This window comes from Bos mutus, chromosome 22, assembly GCF_027580195.1.
Source record: "Bos mutus isolate GX-2022 chromosome 22, NWIPB_WYAK_1.1, whole genome shotgun sequence".
Lineage (NCBI taxonomy): Eukaryota > Metazoa > Chordata > Mammalia > Artiodactyla > Bovidae > Bos > Bos mutus.
Window position 1 is genome coordinate 48,767,181 of NC_091638.1, and position 15,747 is coordinate 48,782,927.

At 59.2% G+C, this 15,747-nt stretch overlaps 2 protein-coding genes across 4 annotated transcripts in view; one reads left to right on the top strand and one right to left on the bottom strand.

The window, feature by feature from the left end:
• The first annotated feature begins 175 nt into the window (after positions 1-175).
• Positions 176-8,655, top strand: BAP1 (BRCA1 associated deubiquitinase 1). 3 transcript variants are annotated; one of them, XM_005898099.3, is made up of 17 exons: positions 176-307; positions 406-435; positions 546-600; positions 1,554-1,686; positions 2,066-2,185; positions 2,492-2,553; positions 2,639-2,781; positions 2,993-3,071; positions 3,589-3,658; positions 3,952-4,099; positions 4,548-4,732; positions 5,172-5,305; positions 5,816-6,294; positions 6,406-6,566; positions 6,838-6,930; positions 7,064-7,136; positions 7,319-8,655. In XM_005898099.3, exons 1-17 carry the CDS (start codon positions 271-273, stop codon positions 7,450-7,452), a joined length of 2,136 nt encoding a protein of 711 aa, XP_005898161.1. In that variant the 5' UTR covers positions 176-270; the 3' UTR covers positions 7,453-8,655. The 3 variants fall into 3 exon arrangements, with proteins under 3 accessions (XP_005898161.1, XP_005898160.1, XP_070215245.1); XM_005898098.3 differs by having other exon boundaries at positions 177-307; positions 3,535-3,658; XM_070359144.1 differs by lacking the exons at positions 176-307; positions 406-435; positions 1,554-1,686 and having other exon boundaries at positions 3,535-3,658.
• A 544-nt stretch (positions 8,656-9,199) lies between these two features.
• The window catches only part of DNAH1 (dynein axonemal heavy chain 1), an 80,351-nt gene continuing 73,803 nt past the window's right edge, over positions 9,200-15,747 (bottom strand). The window contains 13 exon segments of the mRNA XM_070359417.1: positions 9,200-9,357; positions 9,905-10,139; positions 10,423-10,774; positions 11,130-11,260; positions 11,403-11,573; positions 12,193-12,369; positions 12,812-12,991; positions 13,086-13,256; positions 13,578-13,709; positions 13,796-13,954; positions 14,207-14,351; positions 14,607-14,803; positions 15,441-15,592. Coding sequence (XP_070215518.1) covers positions 9,236-9,357; positions 9,905-10,139; positions 10,423-10,774; positions 11,130-11,260; positions 11,403-11,573; positions 12,193-12,369; positions 12,812-12,991; positions 13,086-13,256; positions 13,578-13,709; positions 13,796-13,954; positions 14,207-14,351; positions 14,607-14,803; positions 15,441-15,592 — 2,324 coding nt within the window. The 3' untranslated portion in view covers positions 9,200-9,235.

Below are 15,747 nucleotides of genomic sequence, written 5' to 3' on the forward strand. Positions count from 1 at the left end.
GCTCCAGCCCCGCCCCTTCCTCTTGCCCCGCCCTCTCGCGCGAGCGCGCCGGCGTCCGGAGTCCAAATTACGGAAGAGGAGCCTGGAGGCGGGGCGTAGGCCGTCGCGCAGAAGTGACGTAGTGCCGCCGGCGCGGGCGGGTGACGCGACGAGGCCCGTTGTCTGTGTGTGGGGTTAGGGGCCCCCGGGGCGGAGGGGGCTCCCGGCAGGGAGGCGGCGGGTGGGTCGGGAGGGCCTGGACATGGCGCTGAGGGCCCGCCCCGCGGGAAGATGAATAAGGGCTGGCTGGAGCTGGAGAGCGACCCTGGTGAGAAGGAGATCGGGCAGGCCGGGAGTTGGGGAGGCCGGGTGGGTCCGAGACGCGCCTTTCTGATCACCACTCGCTCCTCTTCTCATTTCCCCCAGGCCTCTTCACCCTCCTCGTGGAAGATTTCGGTAAGAGCCTCTCCTGCCCGCCGGACCCGGGCTCTGGGGGCCTACTCCTGGGTCATCACTCCACAGCCAGGGGCTGCCCTTCCCGACTTCTTTTCCTTCCTTGATGGCAGGTGTCAAAGGGGTGCAGGTGGAGGAGATCTATGACCTTCAGAGCAAATGCCAAGGGTGAGTGACTTGGCGTCAGAGCCACCCTTTACACCTCGAGGGCTAGGGAGGGGCCTGAGAGAGAGTGCTCTTCAGGGAGGTAGTTTCAGAAGCCCCAAATTGTAAAATTTGTTATCAGGAAGCATCCCTCCTCCTTGGGTGCCCTCCTGATGAAGCTGGTACTGTGTTTTCCTTTCTCCCAGTTTTCCCTACGCACCACTCTTTATGTGGTACCCCCTTCCCTCCAAATTCTAACCATCTCTTGGGTTCAATTCAGCTGCTTTTTCTTGCCTTCCAGCTGGAAACCCCCTTCTCTTGACTCAGGTCACACAGTGTCTTTTGTGCAGCTGTAATTTACTAATGACTGCTTTAACATGCTCATGTGCCAGTGGTTTTAATTCCCACACAAGGGTGTCCTATGGATTGGTTGGTTTGTGGCATCTGACAAGGCCTCTCTTGGGTGACCAAGCTCAGGGTCTTGTCTTGGTGATCCTACAGAAGAGAAGTGTGGAGGAGCTGCTATAGTGACTGAACAGAGAAGTCTGCTTTTGTTTCCCAGGACAGAAGGGACTGCTATGGGTGTACATTTCCTTGCCTGACTGCACTGGGGCCCACGCCCTGGGTTTCAGAAGTTTGAATTAGTGTTTAAATATCACATCATATTGTTCTTGCCTTACCTTCTGTTCCTGCCTGGTCCTGGGCCATTGGTTCCAGCTTTTCCTTTCTTATCCCGGAACCCTAGACTGCATAAGGATGCTGAGCGGACTCCTGGAGCATCACAGCCAGAGGCTGATGCTTGACTCTGCCTGCATCAGGCTCCTGGGGTGTGAGGGCTCAGGGCCACTTTGGGCAGTCTTAGGAAGAAGCCACGGGAGAGGTGGGATCACAAGAAGGACACCCGAGAGGAGGGGAAAGGGGATGCAGATTGCCTTCCCCCACTTGACTGGTCAAGTTCTGTCCCTTCCTTTCCCCAGCCCCGTGTATGGATTCATCTTCCTGTTCAAATGGATCGAAGAGCGCCGATCCCGTCGCAAGGTCTCTACCTTGGTGGATGATACATCTGTGATTGATGATGATATTGTGAATAACATGTTCTTTGCCCACCAGGTCTGCTGGGCTCTGTGTTCTTTCTGCAGGGTGGGATGCTGCCATTTTCTTTGCTTGGAAAGTGGAAGCGGGGGAAGGCAAGAGGAGGAGATAGACAGATACCGCAGGTGGTGGTTACAGAAGTCCCGAGGCAGAAGGAACTGAGCTCTTCTTCATGAAAAACAGGAAGTCTCTTTAAAGCAGGGCGATGCCTGAGTCCATTTTCCATGTCCCCAGACAGCTGATGGGTACTTAGTTGAATGAACAGATGTTGGGTAAAGATGAGGAGAGCTGATGAGGATTGTCCAGATATGACTGTCCTGCCTGGGACCCCTTTACTGACGAGTATGGGCTTGGTCTGAGGCGTGCTGTAGATGGGTGACTGTTCATTGTTTCACAGCTGATCCCCAACTCTTGTGCCACCCATGCCCTGCTGAGCGTGCTCCTGAACTGCAGCAATGTGGACCTGGGGCCCACCCTGAGTCGCATGAAGGACTTCACCAAAGGCTTCAGCCCTGAGGTAGGCCACAGTGCCTTCCACTTGCCAGAAAAGGAGACAGACCTGGGGAAAAAGGAATATTCCTTAAGTCATGCCTTGTTAGGACTTTATCAGGCCACGTTGTTCTCCAGTGTCCACTGATTACCGTGTAGGGCCAGTAGAGCCTATTTTTGGGGGGCTCCAGAGCTCTCTTCTGCCCCCACCAGGCCTTTAGGAGGGTCCACCTGTGCTTGTTCCAGTTCCTGGAAGGTTTCCAGACCTGCTCTCCTGAGCTTTGTTTCCCACCTGAGAAGTTGATCTGATGTGGCCTTATTTTCCTTCCTCTAGAGCAAAGGATATGCGATTGGCAATGCTCCGGAGTTGGCCAAGGCACATAATAGCCATGCCAGGTGTGTGGGAGCTGTGGGAATTGATGGGGGTGGGAACAAGGAACGGGGCTGTCCCATTCTGGGCGCTGACTGTGTCCTTCCCCAGGCCTGAGCCACGCCACCTCCCTGAGAAGCAGAATGGCCTTAGTGCTGTGCGGACCATGGAAGCCTTCCACTTTGTCAGCTATGTGCCTATCACAGGCCGGCTTTTTGAGCTGGATGGGCTGAAGGTCTACCCCATTGACCATGGTAGGGGGTTTCTCTGCTGACCCCCTAGGGGGCTGGGGCTCAGGGTCCTCAGGGGGGTGGGTCTTGACTTCAGGCTCTGGCTGGATAGCATGTTGTACTGCATTGTGCAACTGGCCCCCTTTGGCTCAACTGCTGTCCATCCTTCTCCCACTCCTGGCCTGCCCGAGTTCAGGGTTTCCCACCTGCTGACTCCTCGTCTTGGTTTCCCCAGGGCCCTGGGGGGAGGATGAGGAGTGGACGGACAAAGCCCGGCGGGTCATCATGGAGCGTATTGGCCTCGCCACTGCAGGGTAAGGACTCTGTGCCTACCCTGACCTCTGGAGCTGTGTCCTCATCGGGAGGGACACAGAAGAGGGGACCGAGGTGGAGAGAGACCAGATGATTTGTGCGTGGCCACATGATGAATCTGGCAAAAGCAGGATTAGATCTTGAGCTCTCAGCTCCTTGCCCTATTTCCCATCCAGGCTATGTGTGGCCTGCTGCAGGATAGACTGGGGAGGGGCAGGCCATGGTGGAGCCTCGGGTGGCCCAGGTGTGCTGGCTCAAACTTCCTGACAGGCTCCTCACACAGCTTGCTGGAAGGCACCGGCTGAGGTGCCCGGTGTGCATGGCCAGCTGCTGCCCGCCTGTGGGGGTGGGGCCTGTACCTGTGGCTGCAGGTGTGACTTCAGGGAGCCCTGCCAGCGTATCTGCCTCCTCCTGATGGTGGGGCCAGGGTGAGAGCTGCTCTCACGGCTGCGGCTGTGACTGCAGGGAGCCCTACCATGACATCCGCTTCAACCTGATGGCGGTGGTGCCCGACCGCAGGATCAAGTACGAGGCCAGGCTACACGTGTTGAAAGTGAACCGTCAGACTGTACTGGAGGCCCTGCAGCAGGTGGGGACCCCTCCTGCCCAGTCCGTGACTGGCGCAGCCACCCGCTCCTTCCCTCCACGGGGGCCTTGTCTCTTGATTCCCCAGTTACTCTATTGTGGGTCTGGGCTTCAACTAACCACTCCTTTCCTTGGCTCCCACGGTGGGACTTGGTGAGGGGAGGGGGAGGATAGCCTCTGAAAGGAGGTCTGGCTGATTTCTTTCCCTTTTGAGTGTGTGGAGTCTAGGCCCTTAGCCGTCTGGTATGGAAGCCAGGGTCTCCCTTCACTTCTTTGCACCTTGGATTTTGATTTCAGCTGATCAGGGTAACACAGCCAGAGCTGATTCAGACCCACAAGTCTCAAGAGTCACAGCTGCCTGAAGAGTCCAAACCCGCCAGCAGCAAGTCCCCTCTGGCGCTGGAAACAAGCAGGGCCCCGGTGGCCTCTGAGAGCACCCACACAGGTACTGGAGCCTCTCGGGCCTCAGAACCTCCCCCTCACAGCTTGACGTTGGAGGCCCAAGCAGAGCAGGTCTTTTTCTGGGGAGGCTTGGGCAGTGGCTCAGGGCTCCTGTGGGCGGTCGGAAGTCTGCAGCCTGCAGCCCTGTCCCCTCCCCTTGGAACATGGAGGAAGAGCGGTCCCTCCCCAAAGAAAGGGCTGCCATGACCAAAGGCCCCCAAGCCTTCTCTCTGAAGTATATGCCCTGTCTGCTTTCTCTGGACCTTTTTTTTTTTCGCCTTCTTTTTTTAATCTCACCCTTTTCCTGTCTCAACTGTGGCCACATTTGTTGATGCTGAATCCATGAGCTGTCTCTTCTGTTCTTCTCTGGCAAGGGGAGGGGAGACCAGGCCTGAGGACAACTTTTCTTAAGGGTCTGGCTGAAAGTCCTGCCTGTGCCCTCCCTCTCTCAGATGGCGTGGAGGAGGTGGCTGGTTCATGCCCACAAGCCCCGACCCACAGCCCTCCTAGCAAACCCAAGCTGGTGGTGAAGCCTCCAGGGAGCAACATCAATGGGGTTCCCCCCAACCCCACTCCTATTGTCCAGCGGCTGCCAGCCTTTCTGGACAATCACAACTATGCCAAGTCCCCCATGCAGGTAAGTGGGGAGGGTTCCCATCAGGGTTCTCTGGAGAGCCTGCCCCAGGCACTTTCCTCAGGTGGCCTCACGCATGTCTGCTCTCTGTCCCAGCCTAGGTGACCGGGGTTCTCTGTCTGATACTCAGAAGTGCCCACAACTGCAGGGATTTAGGGAGGCAGAGAGAGCTCCTCTGACTTTAAATTCAGTCTCAAAACCGTGGGGCTAAATGTTTAGGGCATGGGGTTCGGTTCTACTAGCAAAATAAATGCAGATGTTTCAGGGCACTCTCTTTCTCTTAGAAGCCCTGTGTAGGCAGGGGGCAAGGAGTGCTCTGGAGCACCTAGGTGGGTTCAGTGGGCTCAGCCTGGAGAACCATGCTGGCTTTCTGGGGGAGGTGCTGTGTCTGGCCAGGGCTGACTGGCCCCTGGCTCACGGCTGCACTGGGCCTCTGCTCCAGGAGGAGGAAGACCTGGCAGCGGGTGTGGGCCGCAGCAGAGTTCCAGTGCGCCCGCCCCAGCAGTACTCAGACGATGAAGATGACTACGAGGATGAGGAGGAGGACGACGCACAGAGCACCAGCTCCGCCATCAGGTCAGCCCCGGCTCTGTAAGGCTGGAGGTTGGGTGCTGCGGCGCCTATCTTGACTCTTCCAGCACAGAGAATGCCCTTCAGCAGATGACGCTGGACGCCTGCTGAGTGCAGGGCCTAGGGGAGGCAGACGTGAAGGGCCGACTCCAGATCCCCAGAAGTCTTTGGAGGGCTTGGGGCAGGGCTCTGCACATTTAAGTAGACATCGAGTCATGGCCCTATTTGGAGGTGGCCTTGTGTCCAGGCCTTGAAGGATGGGGTCTGGTATCTTTGCTGAAGACACAGCATTGGCCAAAAGCCAGAAGTGAGGCAGCTGGAATAGAGGAGGTGTTCTCAGAGGACACCTGGCTGCAGCTGTCAGAGCTCAGAGTGCTAGGCTGGGCATGGCCAAGTCAGGCTGCTGGAGCTGCAGGGTCATTTCCTGAGGCTAAGAAGTGTTCAGGTCATCCTGGGCACTGCTGGATGTGGTCCCCTGGCCTCTTCCTTGGGCTCACCTCTCCTTGGGCCCCACAGGTATAAGCGAAAGGGGCCGGGGAAACCAGGGCCATTGAGCAGCTCTGGAGATGGGCAGCTGTCAGTGCTACAGCCCAACACCATCAACGTCTTGGCCGAGAAGCTCAAAGAGTCCCAGAAGGACCTCTCGATTCCTCTGTCCATCAAGACGAGCAGCGGGGCGGGGAGTCCGGCTGTGGCAGTGCCCACGCACTCGCAGCCCTCGCCCACCCCCAGCAACGAGAGCACGGACACAGCCTCTGAGATCGGCAGCGCTTTCAATTCGCCACTGCGCTCGCCCATCCGCTCAGCCAACCCCACACGGCCCTCTAGTCCCGTCACCTCGCACATCTCCAAGGTGCTTTTTGGAGAGGACGACAGCCTGCTGCGTGTTGACTGCATACGCTACAATCGCGCTGTACGTGACCTGGGTCCTGTCATCAGCACGGGCCTCCTGCACCTGGCTGAGGATGGTGTGCTGAGTCCCCTGGCACTGACAGGTGGGCCTTGGGTTGGCTCCCTGGCCTCTTGGCATATTGGAGAGGGAGGTGGCCAAGTGACCACCACGCATCCTGCACCCTGATGGGTCTTCTCTTGCCTTCTCTTCCCAGAGAGTGGGAAGGGTTCCTCCCCTTCCATCAGACCAAGCCAAGGCAGCCAGGGGTCTGGCAGCCCAGAGGAGAAGGAGGTGGTGGAGGCTGTGGACAGCAGAGAGAAGCCAGGGCTGGTCAGGCCTAGCGAGTCCTTGAATGGGGAGAAGTATTCACCCAAGGTGAGCCCTTCTGTGGCTTCCTTTCCTAATCCTGACAAGGGCTGGGCCCAGGGCACTGCCGTCCAGGTGCTGAGTTCTAGTGGGAATTATGGTGTGGAGGGTGGTGCCCAAAGCCAGGTGCCAGGAAGCCTGTCTGGGTGGGGTAGCGGCAGGGGCCTTGATACGCTGCAGGGCCTCTGGCTGCTTGCCCTTGCCTCTTGCTGCCCCCTGGTAGTTGGGCCTCGGGGCTGGCCAGCCCCCCTTCATGGGTGCCATTGGTGCATTTTGGCAGGAGCTGCTGGCGCTGCTGAAGTGTGTGGAGGCTGAAATTGCAAACTATGAGGCCTGTCTCAAGGAAGAAGTGGAGAAGAGGAAGAAGTTCAAGGTGGGCCCTCTCTCCAGCGGCCTGGTCTGCTGACCACCTGTCTTCCCACAGGCGCGACCTGCTAGGGTCGGCTAGTGGCTGCTCTGGGGAGACGGCTGTAGCGTCCTCAGGTCCTGATCCTTCTCTCCCTCAGATTGATGACCAGAGAAGGACCCACAACTACGATGAGTTCATCTGCACCTTCATCTCCATGCTGGCTCAGGAAGGTGAGCCAGGCTCAGCACCCTGGCCCTCAGGCCCCTTTCCTCTGGCCTCTGGGGGTTCTTGAGCTGACTGTGGTCTTGGGGAGGGCAGGAAGAGCCTCAGCCCCCGACCTGAGGCTGCAGCCAGTTGAGTCGCAGCTCCCAGGCATCCAACTGCCTGCTCAAAGGCCTGCGTCTCTCCGCAGGCATGCTGGCCAATCTGGTGGAGCAGAACATCTCAGTGCGGCGGCGCCAGGGGGTCAGCATTGGCCGGCTCCACAAGCAGCGGAAGCCGGACCGGCGGAAACGCTCCCGTCCCTATAAGGCCAAGCGCCAGTGAGGACTGCTGGCCAGACCCTGCGTTCACTCTTGCCGCCTGGCCCTCACCAGGGCCCTCCCCTGCCCTGTCCCCATCTTCCCAGTATTACCGGATAGTTCCAGTTGGAGAGCCCAGACCCTGGGAATGGGAGCCAAGCTGGGATCCTCGGCCTCGTGTCCCTGGGCCTGGCAGGGCAAGCTGGCCCTGTCGTGCTCTGGAGGCAGCAGCTAGAGCTGAGGCCCAGTGAGGTGCTGCAGCTTCCTCCACAGCCGGCTGTGGAGCAGCAGGACCTGGCCTTTCTGCCTGGGCAGCAGAATATATATTTTACCTACAGAGACGTCTATTTTTCTGGGCTCTGACCTATCTTGCCACCACTGTGTTGACATAGTCAGCTTCCTGACTCTGAGCTCTCTCCTAACACTGTCATCCTGGAGGGCCGGAGTTACTCCTGCGGGGTCACAGCTGGGGGCCACGTGAGCAGTGGGCCCTGCTGCTCCAGCCCCCGGTGGTTCCTGCTGTTGGGGAAGCCAGGTCTGCTCTTCATTCCTCCTGGGAGAGCTCCAAACTCAGGGCCCTGGCTGCTGGACTAGGCTGGGAGTGGGGTGTCCCCGCAGGGGTGGGATGAGCAGCCTGCTGGGGTCCCGTGGCCTGAGCAGAGAGGAGTGTTTGAGCTGGTTGGCCTGGCTCCAGCCAGCCTCGTCGAGACTGCTCTCTGTGGCAGGGCCCTGGGCTCTTTGTCTTCAGTGTTGTGGCCCTGGCAAGGGGCCTGCCTTGGGCTCCTGGGCTCAGAGGAGCCTTTGCCCAGGCCCTCAGTATTACCATGTCTCCCTCCTCTTAGAGACAGCAGAGACAGGGCTGCTTGCAAAAGCTGGCACCACTCAGCTCTCCCTGCCATGCCAGCTTTCTCAGCTTCTGCAGGGCACTCAGGGTGGGGGACAGCAGGACCAAGTCAACCAGTCGGAGCTCCATGTTCCCAGAGGGCCTGATGGCCAAGGGCTAATGGGTCCAGCACTGCCTCTGGAGCTCAGGCCCCAGACGGAGCCCCGTGGCCTTGGGCAGGCGGCTCCGAGGCGATCCAAGCCAGCCCCTTATGTGTACATAGTGACCAGGGTGGGGGGGCAGCTGCAGCCATGGCAACTGTCTCTCTGTGCTAAGCGTAGCCCGACCCCTCTGGCCTCTGTAAATACTGGATGGATGAATGAATAAAACTCTCCTTAAAAATAAGCCCACCTGTGCTTGCTGGCCTGAGGTTTGGAGGCTAGGCCGTGGTGGGAGTGAGGACCTAACCAGACCTGGGCTGGGCCCTGTGTGTGACCAGAGATGGGAGGGGAGTGCATTCTCATTCTGGGGCAGAGGTTCTTGGGACCCTAGGTCTGGGGTTTACGGCCCGAACTGGGCGGGGGGAGGGGGGGCTTCAGTGGGAGGCAGGACCCGAGGAGTGGTGTGCAAGGTGTACTGTGGGAGGAGAGGGCTGCGGCTTTACCCGAGCTGACGGCTTTGTAACCTGAGAGGTGCTGGGACTCAGTGGAGGTGGTAGCTCTGCCTCTAGTCCTGCCTGGTACGCTGTCCCTGGAGGGGTCCTGGGACCTCACAAGGCTCACCTCTCTTCCCTTGCAGGTCAAAGCTTCCAGCTCTGCCATGCTTCCCCCTGCTAAGCACATTCTCTCTCGAGGCCACTGCAGCCTCTCACCCGCACCTTCTCTGGCCGTGGGTCCTACAGAGGAGGCCTGGTGGAAGGAGCTAAGGCTCAGCGGGACCGCTCAGGAAATGCAACTTTAATTGGCCCCAGCCCTTTTGTCTGGGTCTAGTAGTCCAGGGCACAGATTAGGGCCACACCACGCTTTATCCAGTGTCGCTGGGGCTGGTCAGTGGGGATCTCCACGGCAATGACGTAGTTTGTGGAGTGGCCGGTGGTCGATAGTGTTCCTGGAGCAGGCGAGAGGGGAGGAGGTTAAGTTCGCTGCCTCAACTGGGGCAGGAACAGGGTATAAAGGAAGGTGGTCCCTTGGTGACTGAGCTTGGGACAAGGAAGGGACCTGACCCAAGAGGAAGCCTGTCTGGCCAGTGTGGCCCAGGCTCAGACCTGCCCTGGGTTACTGCACCTGTTAAGGACTGGAATGGGACAGTTGATACCCCTGCTCATTCCCTGCTGGATCCAGCCTGGGCCTACCCATCCTGTCTGGGCCTGTTGGCTCCTGGGAACCTCCATTGGCAGGCTGGGGCTCCCAGGATCCAACATGGGTCTGCTGAGGGAGATGAGGGTGGTGAGCTCAGGGGCCACTCCCCACAGACTCAGCTCAGCCCCTGGGCACTACCCTGCCTGCTGCTGGACCAGCTCTGTGGGCCTCAGGAGTGCTGACTGACCTCTGCCAGCCATCTCGTTCAGCTAACCTGGGTCAGCCTAACTGGCCCAACCCTGGGCCCTGCCTATGGCCCTCCGTGTGGTGTAGGCTCCCCCGCCCTGGGTCCATACCAGCACGGGTCAGCGTCTTGTAGATGGGGCACAGGTAGAAGTCCTGGTCTTGGACCTTGCGGTTGGGCGTGGGCAGGAGCCAGATAACAGCCATCTCTGTGTACAGCTCCTTGGGCCGAGACTCAGCCAGCTGGAAGGCCAAAGGGTCCCATCGGGCACCTTCCAGGAACAGTCCGTGGATGAAGCACCCCTCCTTGGGCCTGGTCTTGAGCTCTGACACTGACTCGCGCATCACCTGGTGTGGGCACACAGATGCCTCTCACATATAAACCGCAGAATGTGGGGTAGGATTTGGGTCCTGAGGGCTCTGCCTGCCCCAGCATCAGCTATTTTAGCTGGTAGCATATAGCCTGCGCCCCAGCCCTAGGGATTTCCCTGGGGTCTATAGTCTCTTCCTGACCCCTGACCCCGGCTCAGGAGTTCCCTGATCCTGCCAGCCAGCTGTGGCCTCAGTGCCCATCCCACCTGGGCCACACCCCCCGGCCTGTCACCTGACCTGACCCTGGCTGAATTCAGACCTTGAAATCAAAGGAGATGGTGTCGATGGAGATGACAGATTTGCGGGCGTAGTTCTGCAGAGTGCCTGTCAGGAAAGCCTGGGGGAAGAAGAAGCCGCTGATCCAGAAGACGGCTGGGATGCCCTCGGAGATCCAGGTCTGTAGGAAGTCCAGGCGCTGCAGCAGGTCCAGGACCCATGAGGACAGTGGCTTAAGCGACGGGTAGGCCTTGGCCTTCCAGAGCTCGGGCACAGAGTTGTTGTACAGGCTGGCAGCCATCAGCTCCAGCTGTGAGGACATCACCACCAGCCCCTTGAGGGCCTTGAGCAGGTCTCTCAGCGACTGTGTGATCACTTGTAGCAGCCGGTTGTACCTACAGAGCCAGTGGCGAGGCAGAAGGCAGTGGTCTGGGACTGTGTGGCCATATCCGCACTCCCCAGTTCTAGGCCATAGAGAAACAATGACAGAACATAGGGGCTAAGAGCATAAAGCCAGGTCGGGTGGCCCGAGTACCAATCCCAGCCCTGGCTGTTAGTAAATATATGACCTTAGATCCCTTAACCTGCTGGGGCCTTGGTTTACTCATCTGTGAAATGGGAATAATATGGCTGAGTTAGAGGTTGAGTTTATAGCACTTCGCATGGCTCCTGGCCCATGGTAGCCTTTGCTATCATTTCTCTACAGCCCAGGGGCCCGCTGACTCAGAGCTGGGGCTAGCGGGGGATTACCGAATGACCTCCTGTGCTAGCACCGTGTTCATTGACTCTTCATACAGCACAGGGTACTTGGTCATGACCCACTGCAAGTTGACAGGGTCGGGCACCTTGATCAGAATGTTTTGGGCCACGTCCTCCACTACCTATGAGGGCAAAGGGACACAAATGGGTCAGGGGTGGCCCCCATTAGCCCGTGTAGGAGTCCCCTCATTCAGCGGAGCAGGCAGGATAGTGGACAGGAGACTGGCCCTGCATTGGGTGGGCCCCTTCCCTGCTGCCACAGACCTCCTCCCGGCTCTGGCCGCCTGCAGTGGAGGATTTGGGTTGTAGTTGGACGATGGTGCCAAGCAGGGTGTAGGTCTCGTTCTGGGCAAAGGTGATATTGGCGTTGTCATGCAGGCCAAAGATCTCTGGCATGTCGTTGAGTGGAAGGCTCTTGACGTAGGAGAGGTAGCCCTGCAGGGGGAGGAGGGCTGCGACTGAAGCCCCTCCCCTGCTCTACCTCCAGCCTGCAGGACAGCCCTCCAAGCAAGCACACCCCCGTACTCGTCATCTCTGGCTGCAACCTTTACGTATCCCCCTCTTACCCTCGGGACTCCATGGGCTCTGCTCCCTTCCAGCCCACTTCTCCCTGATGTCTCACTCCCTGCTTCTTCATTCAGGGGCTCAACCCTGTCACAGCCCCTCCTCTGCAGGCCCTTTATGTTTCTGGCCCACATGCTGGGGTTCTCTACCTAGACCCTGGCTGCCCTGCACACATCTTAGCTGAAGCATCATGTCCTCAGGAGCCCTCCCTGACTGTATGGTCTGGGCTGGTGACCTTCACTGCCTCGGCTGGCAGCCTCAGAGGAGCCACCCCCCTGCCTCAAAGAGTAATTACCCTCAGGCAGGGGCTGAGAGGCAGGACTGAGCCTCTCCCCACAGAACGCGAGCTCCAGGGCTATCCTTGTGGGATGGATCAGTCAATGAAAAAGAGTGACTGGCCGGTAGGGGCCACGTCTCCCAGGACCCTCCACGGCACCCCAGGACCCCCACCCGGCAGGCCGCCTTGGGCACAGCCCTGCTGTGTGCTCACGTTGAGGTCGTAGGTGGGCTGGATCTGGTGGTAAACGCCCGAGGCGCTGTAGCTATGCTCTGGGAAGAGCACCTCGGGGCTGTAGAAGTCCTCTAGGATGTTCATGACGCAGCGGCGGTCCCAGTCGTCAGTGACACGGCCCCCGTAGTTGATCTCCCCTGCCGTGTACTTAAGGACCTATGGGGTGGGTTTTGAGCTGTGGTGTTAGAGAAGACCCGTGAGAGTCCCTTGGACTGCAAGGAGATCCAACCAGTCCATCCCAAAGGAAATCAGTCCTGAATATTCACTGGAAGGACTGATGCTGAAGCTGAAGCTCCAATACTTTGGCCACCTGATGAGAAGAGCTGACTAATTAGAAAAGACCCTGATACTGGGAGGGATTGGGGGCAGGAGGAGAAGGGGATGACAGAGGATGAGATGGTTGGATGGCATCACCGACTCAATGGACGTGAGTTTGAGCAAGCTCTGGGAGATGGTGAAGGACAGGGAGGCCTGGCATGCTGCGGTCCACGGGGTCACAAAGAGTCAGACACGACTGAGCGACTGAACAACAACAATGGGTTGGGTGGGTCAGGCCCCCAGGCGCCCAGCTCCCCCCACCAGCCCGTACCCAGCCCACCTTGTAGGGGATGTGGTCATACTCGTCCAGGAACATCTTGAGCTGGCTGATGCAGATGCGCAGGTCCCCGTCTGTGAACTCGTAGGGGATGTTGAAGCCCAGGGGCCCAAACTTACGCCGCTCCAGGGCATTCCCGTGGAACAAACACAGAGACAGCAGCAGGCACTTGAACTCCATCACCTGCCGGAGGTGGGGGAGGGGAGGAGGGGCATGAAGGGTGGGGATGAAAATGGAGTGGCGTTGGCGGGGCGGTCCTGTGCCAAGCGTGTCTCACCTTGTGACAGGAGTTGAGGAACTCATCGCTGAGGCTGCTGTAAGACTTGAGGAGGTTGGCCTTGACCCCGCGCGGTGGCTCAATGGTCATTTTGGAGCCATTCTGTAGGATGGACACTGGGAACTTGTTGCTAGGCAGGCTGGTGAGCCACAGGCGGAAGTCCCGGTGCACCTGGAGGCCACGCTCCACATGAGCCCTGAGACCCATACCTGGTGGCCACCCCAGCACCAGGCTCTCCCCTACCCAGGATCCTGGGCCACCCTCGGCCTGACTCTACCCCTGGGACGGACCACTGGTTAGGAACATGGGCTTCGGCAAGTCCCAGGGTCACCTCTGTGCTGGGTGGCCTTGGCGGCAGTGACCTGAGGGGCTACTGGGAAGAATAATCTGGTTGACGCATGTTACACGTGTCCCTTGCTGAGTGCCCACTGTGGGGTGCGCTCGTTGAGCGTCATCTGTCCAGGATGAAGGTACTGGTGCCCCTTGGTGTACCTTGTCAGGGTTGATGTGCTCGATGAGGCGCTCCAGCACCGGCATCCAGCTCGGTGCCAGGTGGCAGTTCTGAAAGAAGACCCACTTGCCCCTCTCTATGGAGCTGCGCATCATGGCTTCTGCCCGAGGGCCCTGTGGGGACAGGAGTGCTGAGTGATGGGGGACCCACTGGCCAAGCCCACCGGCTCCCTCCTCCTCCACCACCCGCTTGCCCTGACCTGGCCCTGGCCCAGGGAGATGGCAGAGAGCTTCTTGGAGAACTTCATTTCTTCGGCAAATTTGTAGAGGTCAGCGGCGGGGTCAGTGCCCGGCGACAGCACGAAGATGAGGGGAGTGGTGGGGTTGGAGTCTTTGAACACCAGTGACAGGTTGGCTGTCTGCAGGGCGGAGAGATGCTGGGGTCGCCAAGAGCTTCTCCTCAGGGGCAGGCCACCAGGGCGAGAGAGGAGGCGCCTGGAGCCCCCAGAGTGGTCCCCAAGGGGCTTCCTGAGGGGACTTGGAACCTCTCAGAGCCTCATGTGGTGGCTAAGGATCCTGGCTGACCAAGGCTACAAAGGGGTCCATGCAGGTGCAGCCAGGACCCTGGTCCCAGGGGGCGACTAGCCCAGGCGCCGGCTGACAGCACTTGCCTGGGGCTCAATGAAGCGTGGTTCCAGGTTGGCGGCCACAAAGTCCTGCATGGCATTGGTCACCTTGTCCCCACGTAGGCAGCGGAGGACCAGCAGCTTCTGGAACTGGTCCAGGTATTGGTCCCAGATGCCAGGCAAGGGCTCCCTGCAACAGTGCCCACATCCCCCTGAGAGCTGACCTGTGGTAGGACACTGGCCACAGGCTCTCTGCTTGGTGGGGGAGGCCGGACAGCACGGAGAATGCGGTGTCCAGGGGTGCGTGGCTGCGGGCACGGGAGAGATGTAGTCACAGCTGCGGGGCAGCCCTGGGCGGCCCCTCAGAGAAGGCCCAGGGCAAGCCTGTACCTGGGTCTCACTCCCTGGATGCACCTACCCTGCTGTGCCCCAGGCCCCAGCTCACCGGTGGGGCTCATGGCTGTCAAAGATGGCCTGGAATTCCGGCAGGTGCTTCACAAAATCATGGGTGAAGGAGGAGAAGGCCGGTAGGTTGGAGAGCGCCTGGATGTCTCTCCAGGCCCGGTCTGTCAGCCAGTCCGGGGCAGGGTTCTCACTCAGGACGGAAACGGAGCCTCCAGATAGGAGGTAGCGCCACTCGTTCTAGCAAGGGACAGAGGAGGCGCCCGGGCCCTGAGCCATGGGTCCAGCGCCCCACCCAGCAGAACCTCCTCTACCATCCTCAGCCAGAAAACTCGGGTGGTAATCCGACAGGTCTGGGTTAGCGTTACCTCTTTCCCTTTCCCTGGCTGTGTGACCTGAGGCAAAAGATTTGACCTCTCTGAGCCTCTGTTTCCTCACTTGGAAAGTAGGAAGAATCAGGACTCTGCTTCCCAGGGGTTTCACAGGGGTAGGTCGGAGGGTTGCTGTGAGCCCAGCACCTGGCATACAGTGAGGGCTCAAGCAGTGGAGAAGGTCACTCTCAATGCTTCCCAACACACCACGAAATCCCTGGCAATCATGAGACCGTGAGTTGGGAGGCTCAGGACGGTCTCTGCTCACTAGTACTCTCAAGGTGCTGAGAAGGCCTGTGCACAGGGCCTGCTGGGTCACAGTTAACCCGGGCCTCCTGGGGTTTCACGCAAATAACTGTTTCCGGAGGCCTCTGCCCATCTGCCCTTGCTGTGCCCTCCTGCCTGATATGCCCTGTCCTTCCACCCTGTTCTGTCAGCTCGGCAACAGGGCAACCCCTCAGGCCATCTGTCCTTGACCGGGCCGTAGCTCCCTCTCTGCCACGCACCTGGTTGATCTTGCCCTGGTTCATCATGATGCGGGCACACAGCAGGAAGGCGAACATCAGCTTGTGCTTCTCGAAGAGGCTGCGGCAGACATTGCTGTAGAGGTTGTAGGTCAGGTAGTGGTTGATGTTGGCAATGCGCTTCTTCAGGTTGTCTGCAGGGCAGAGGGGTGATGGCAGTGTGGGGACAGGGTGGGGGGCAGAGAAGAAAGATCCCTGGGGCACAGCCCAGCCCAGCCAGCCTCCCCAGCAGCCAAAGGAGCAGTCTGGGGCACACCCCCTTGGGGCATTTGCTCCGAGGAGGCTACGA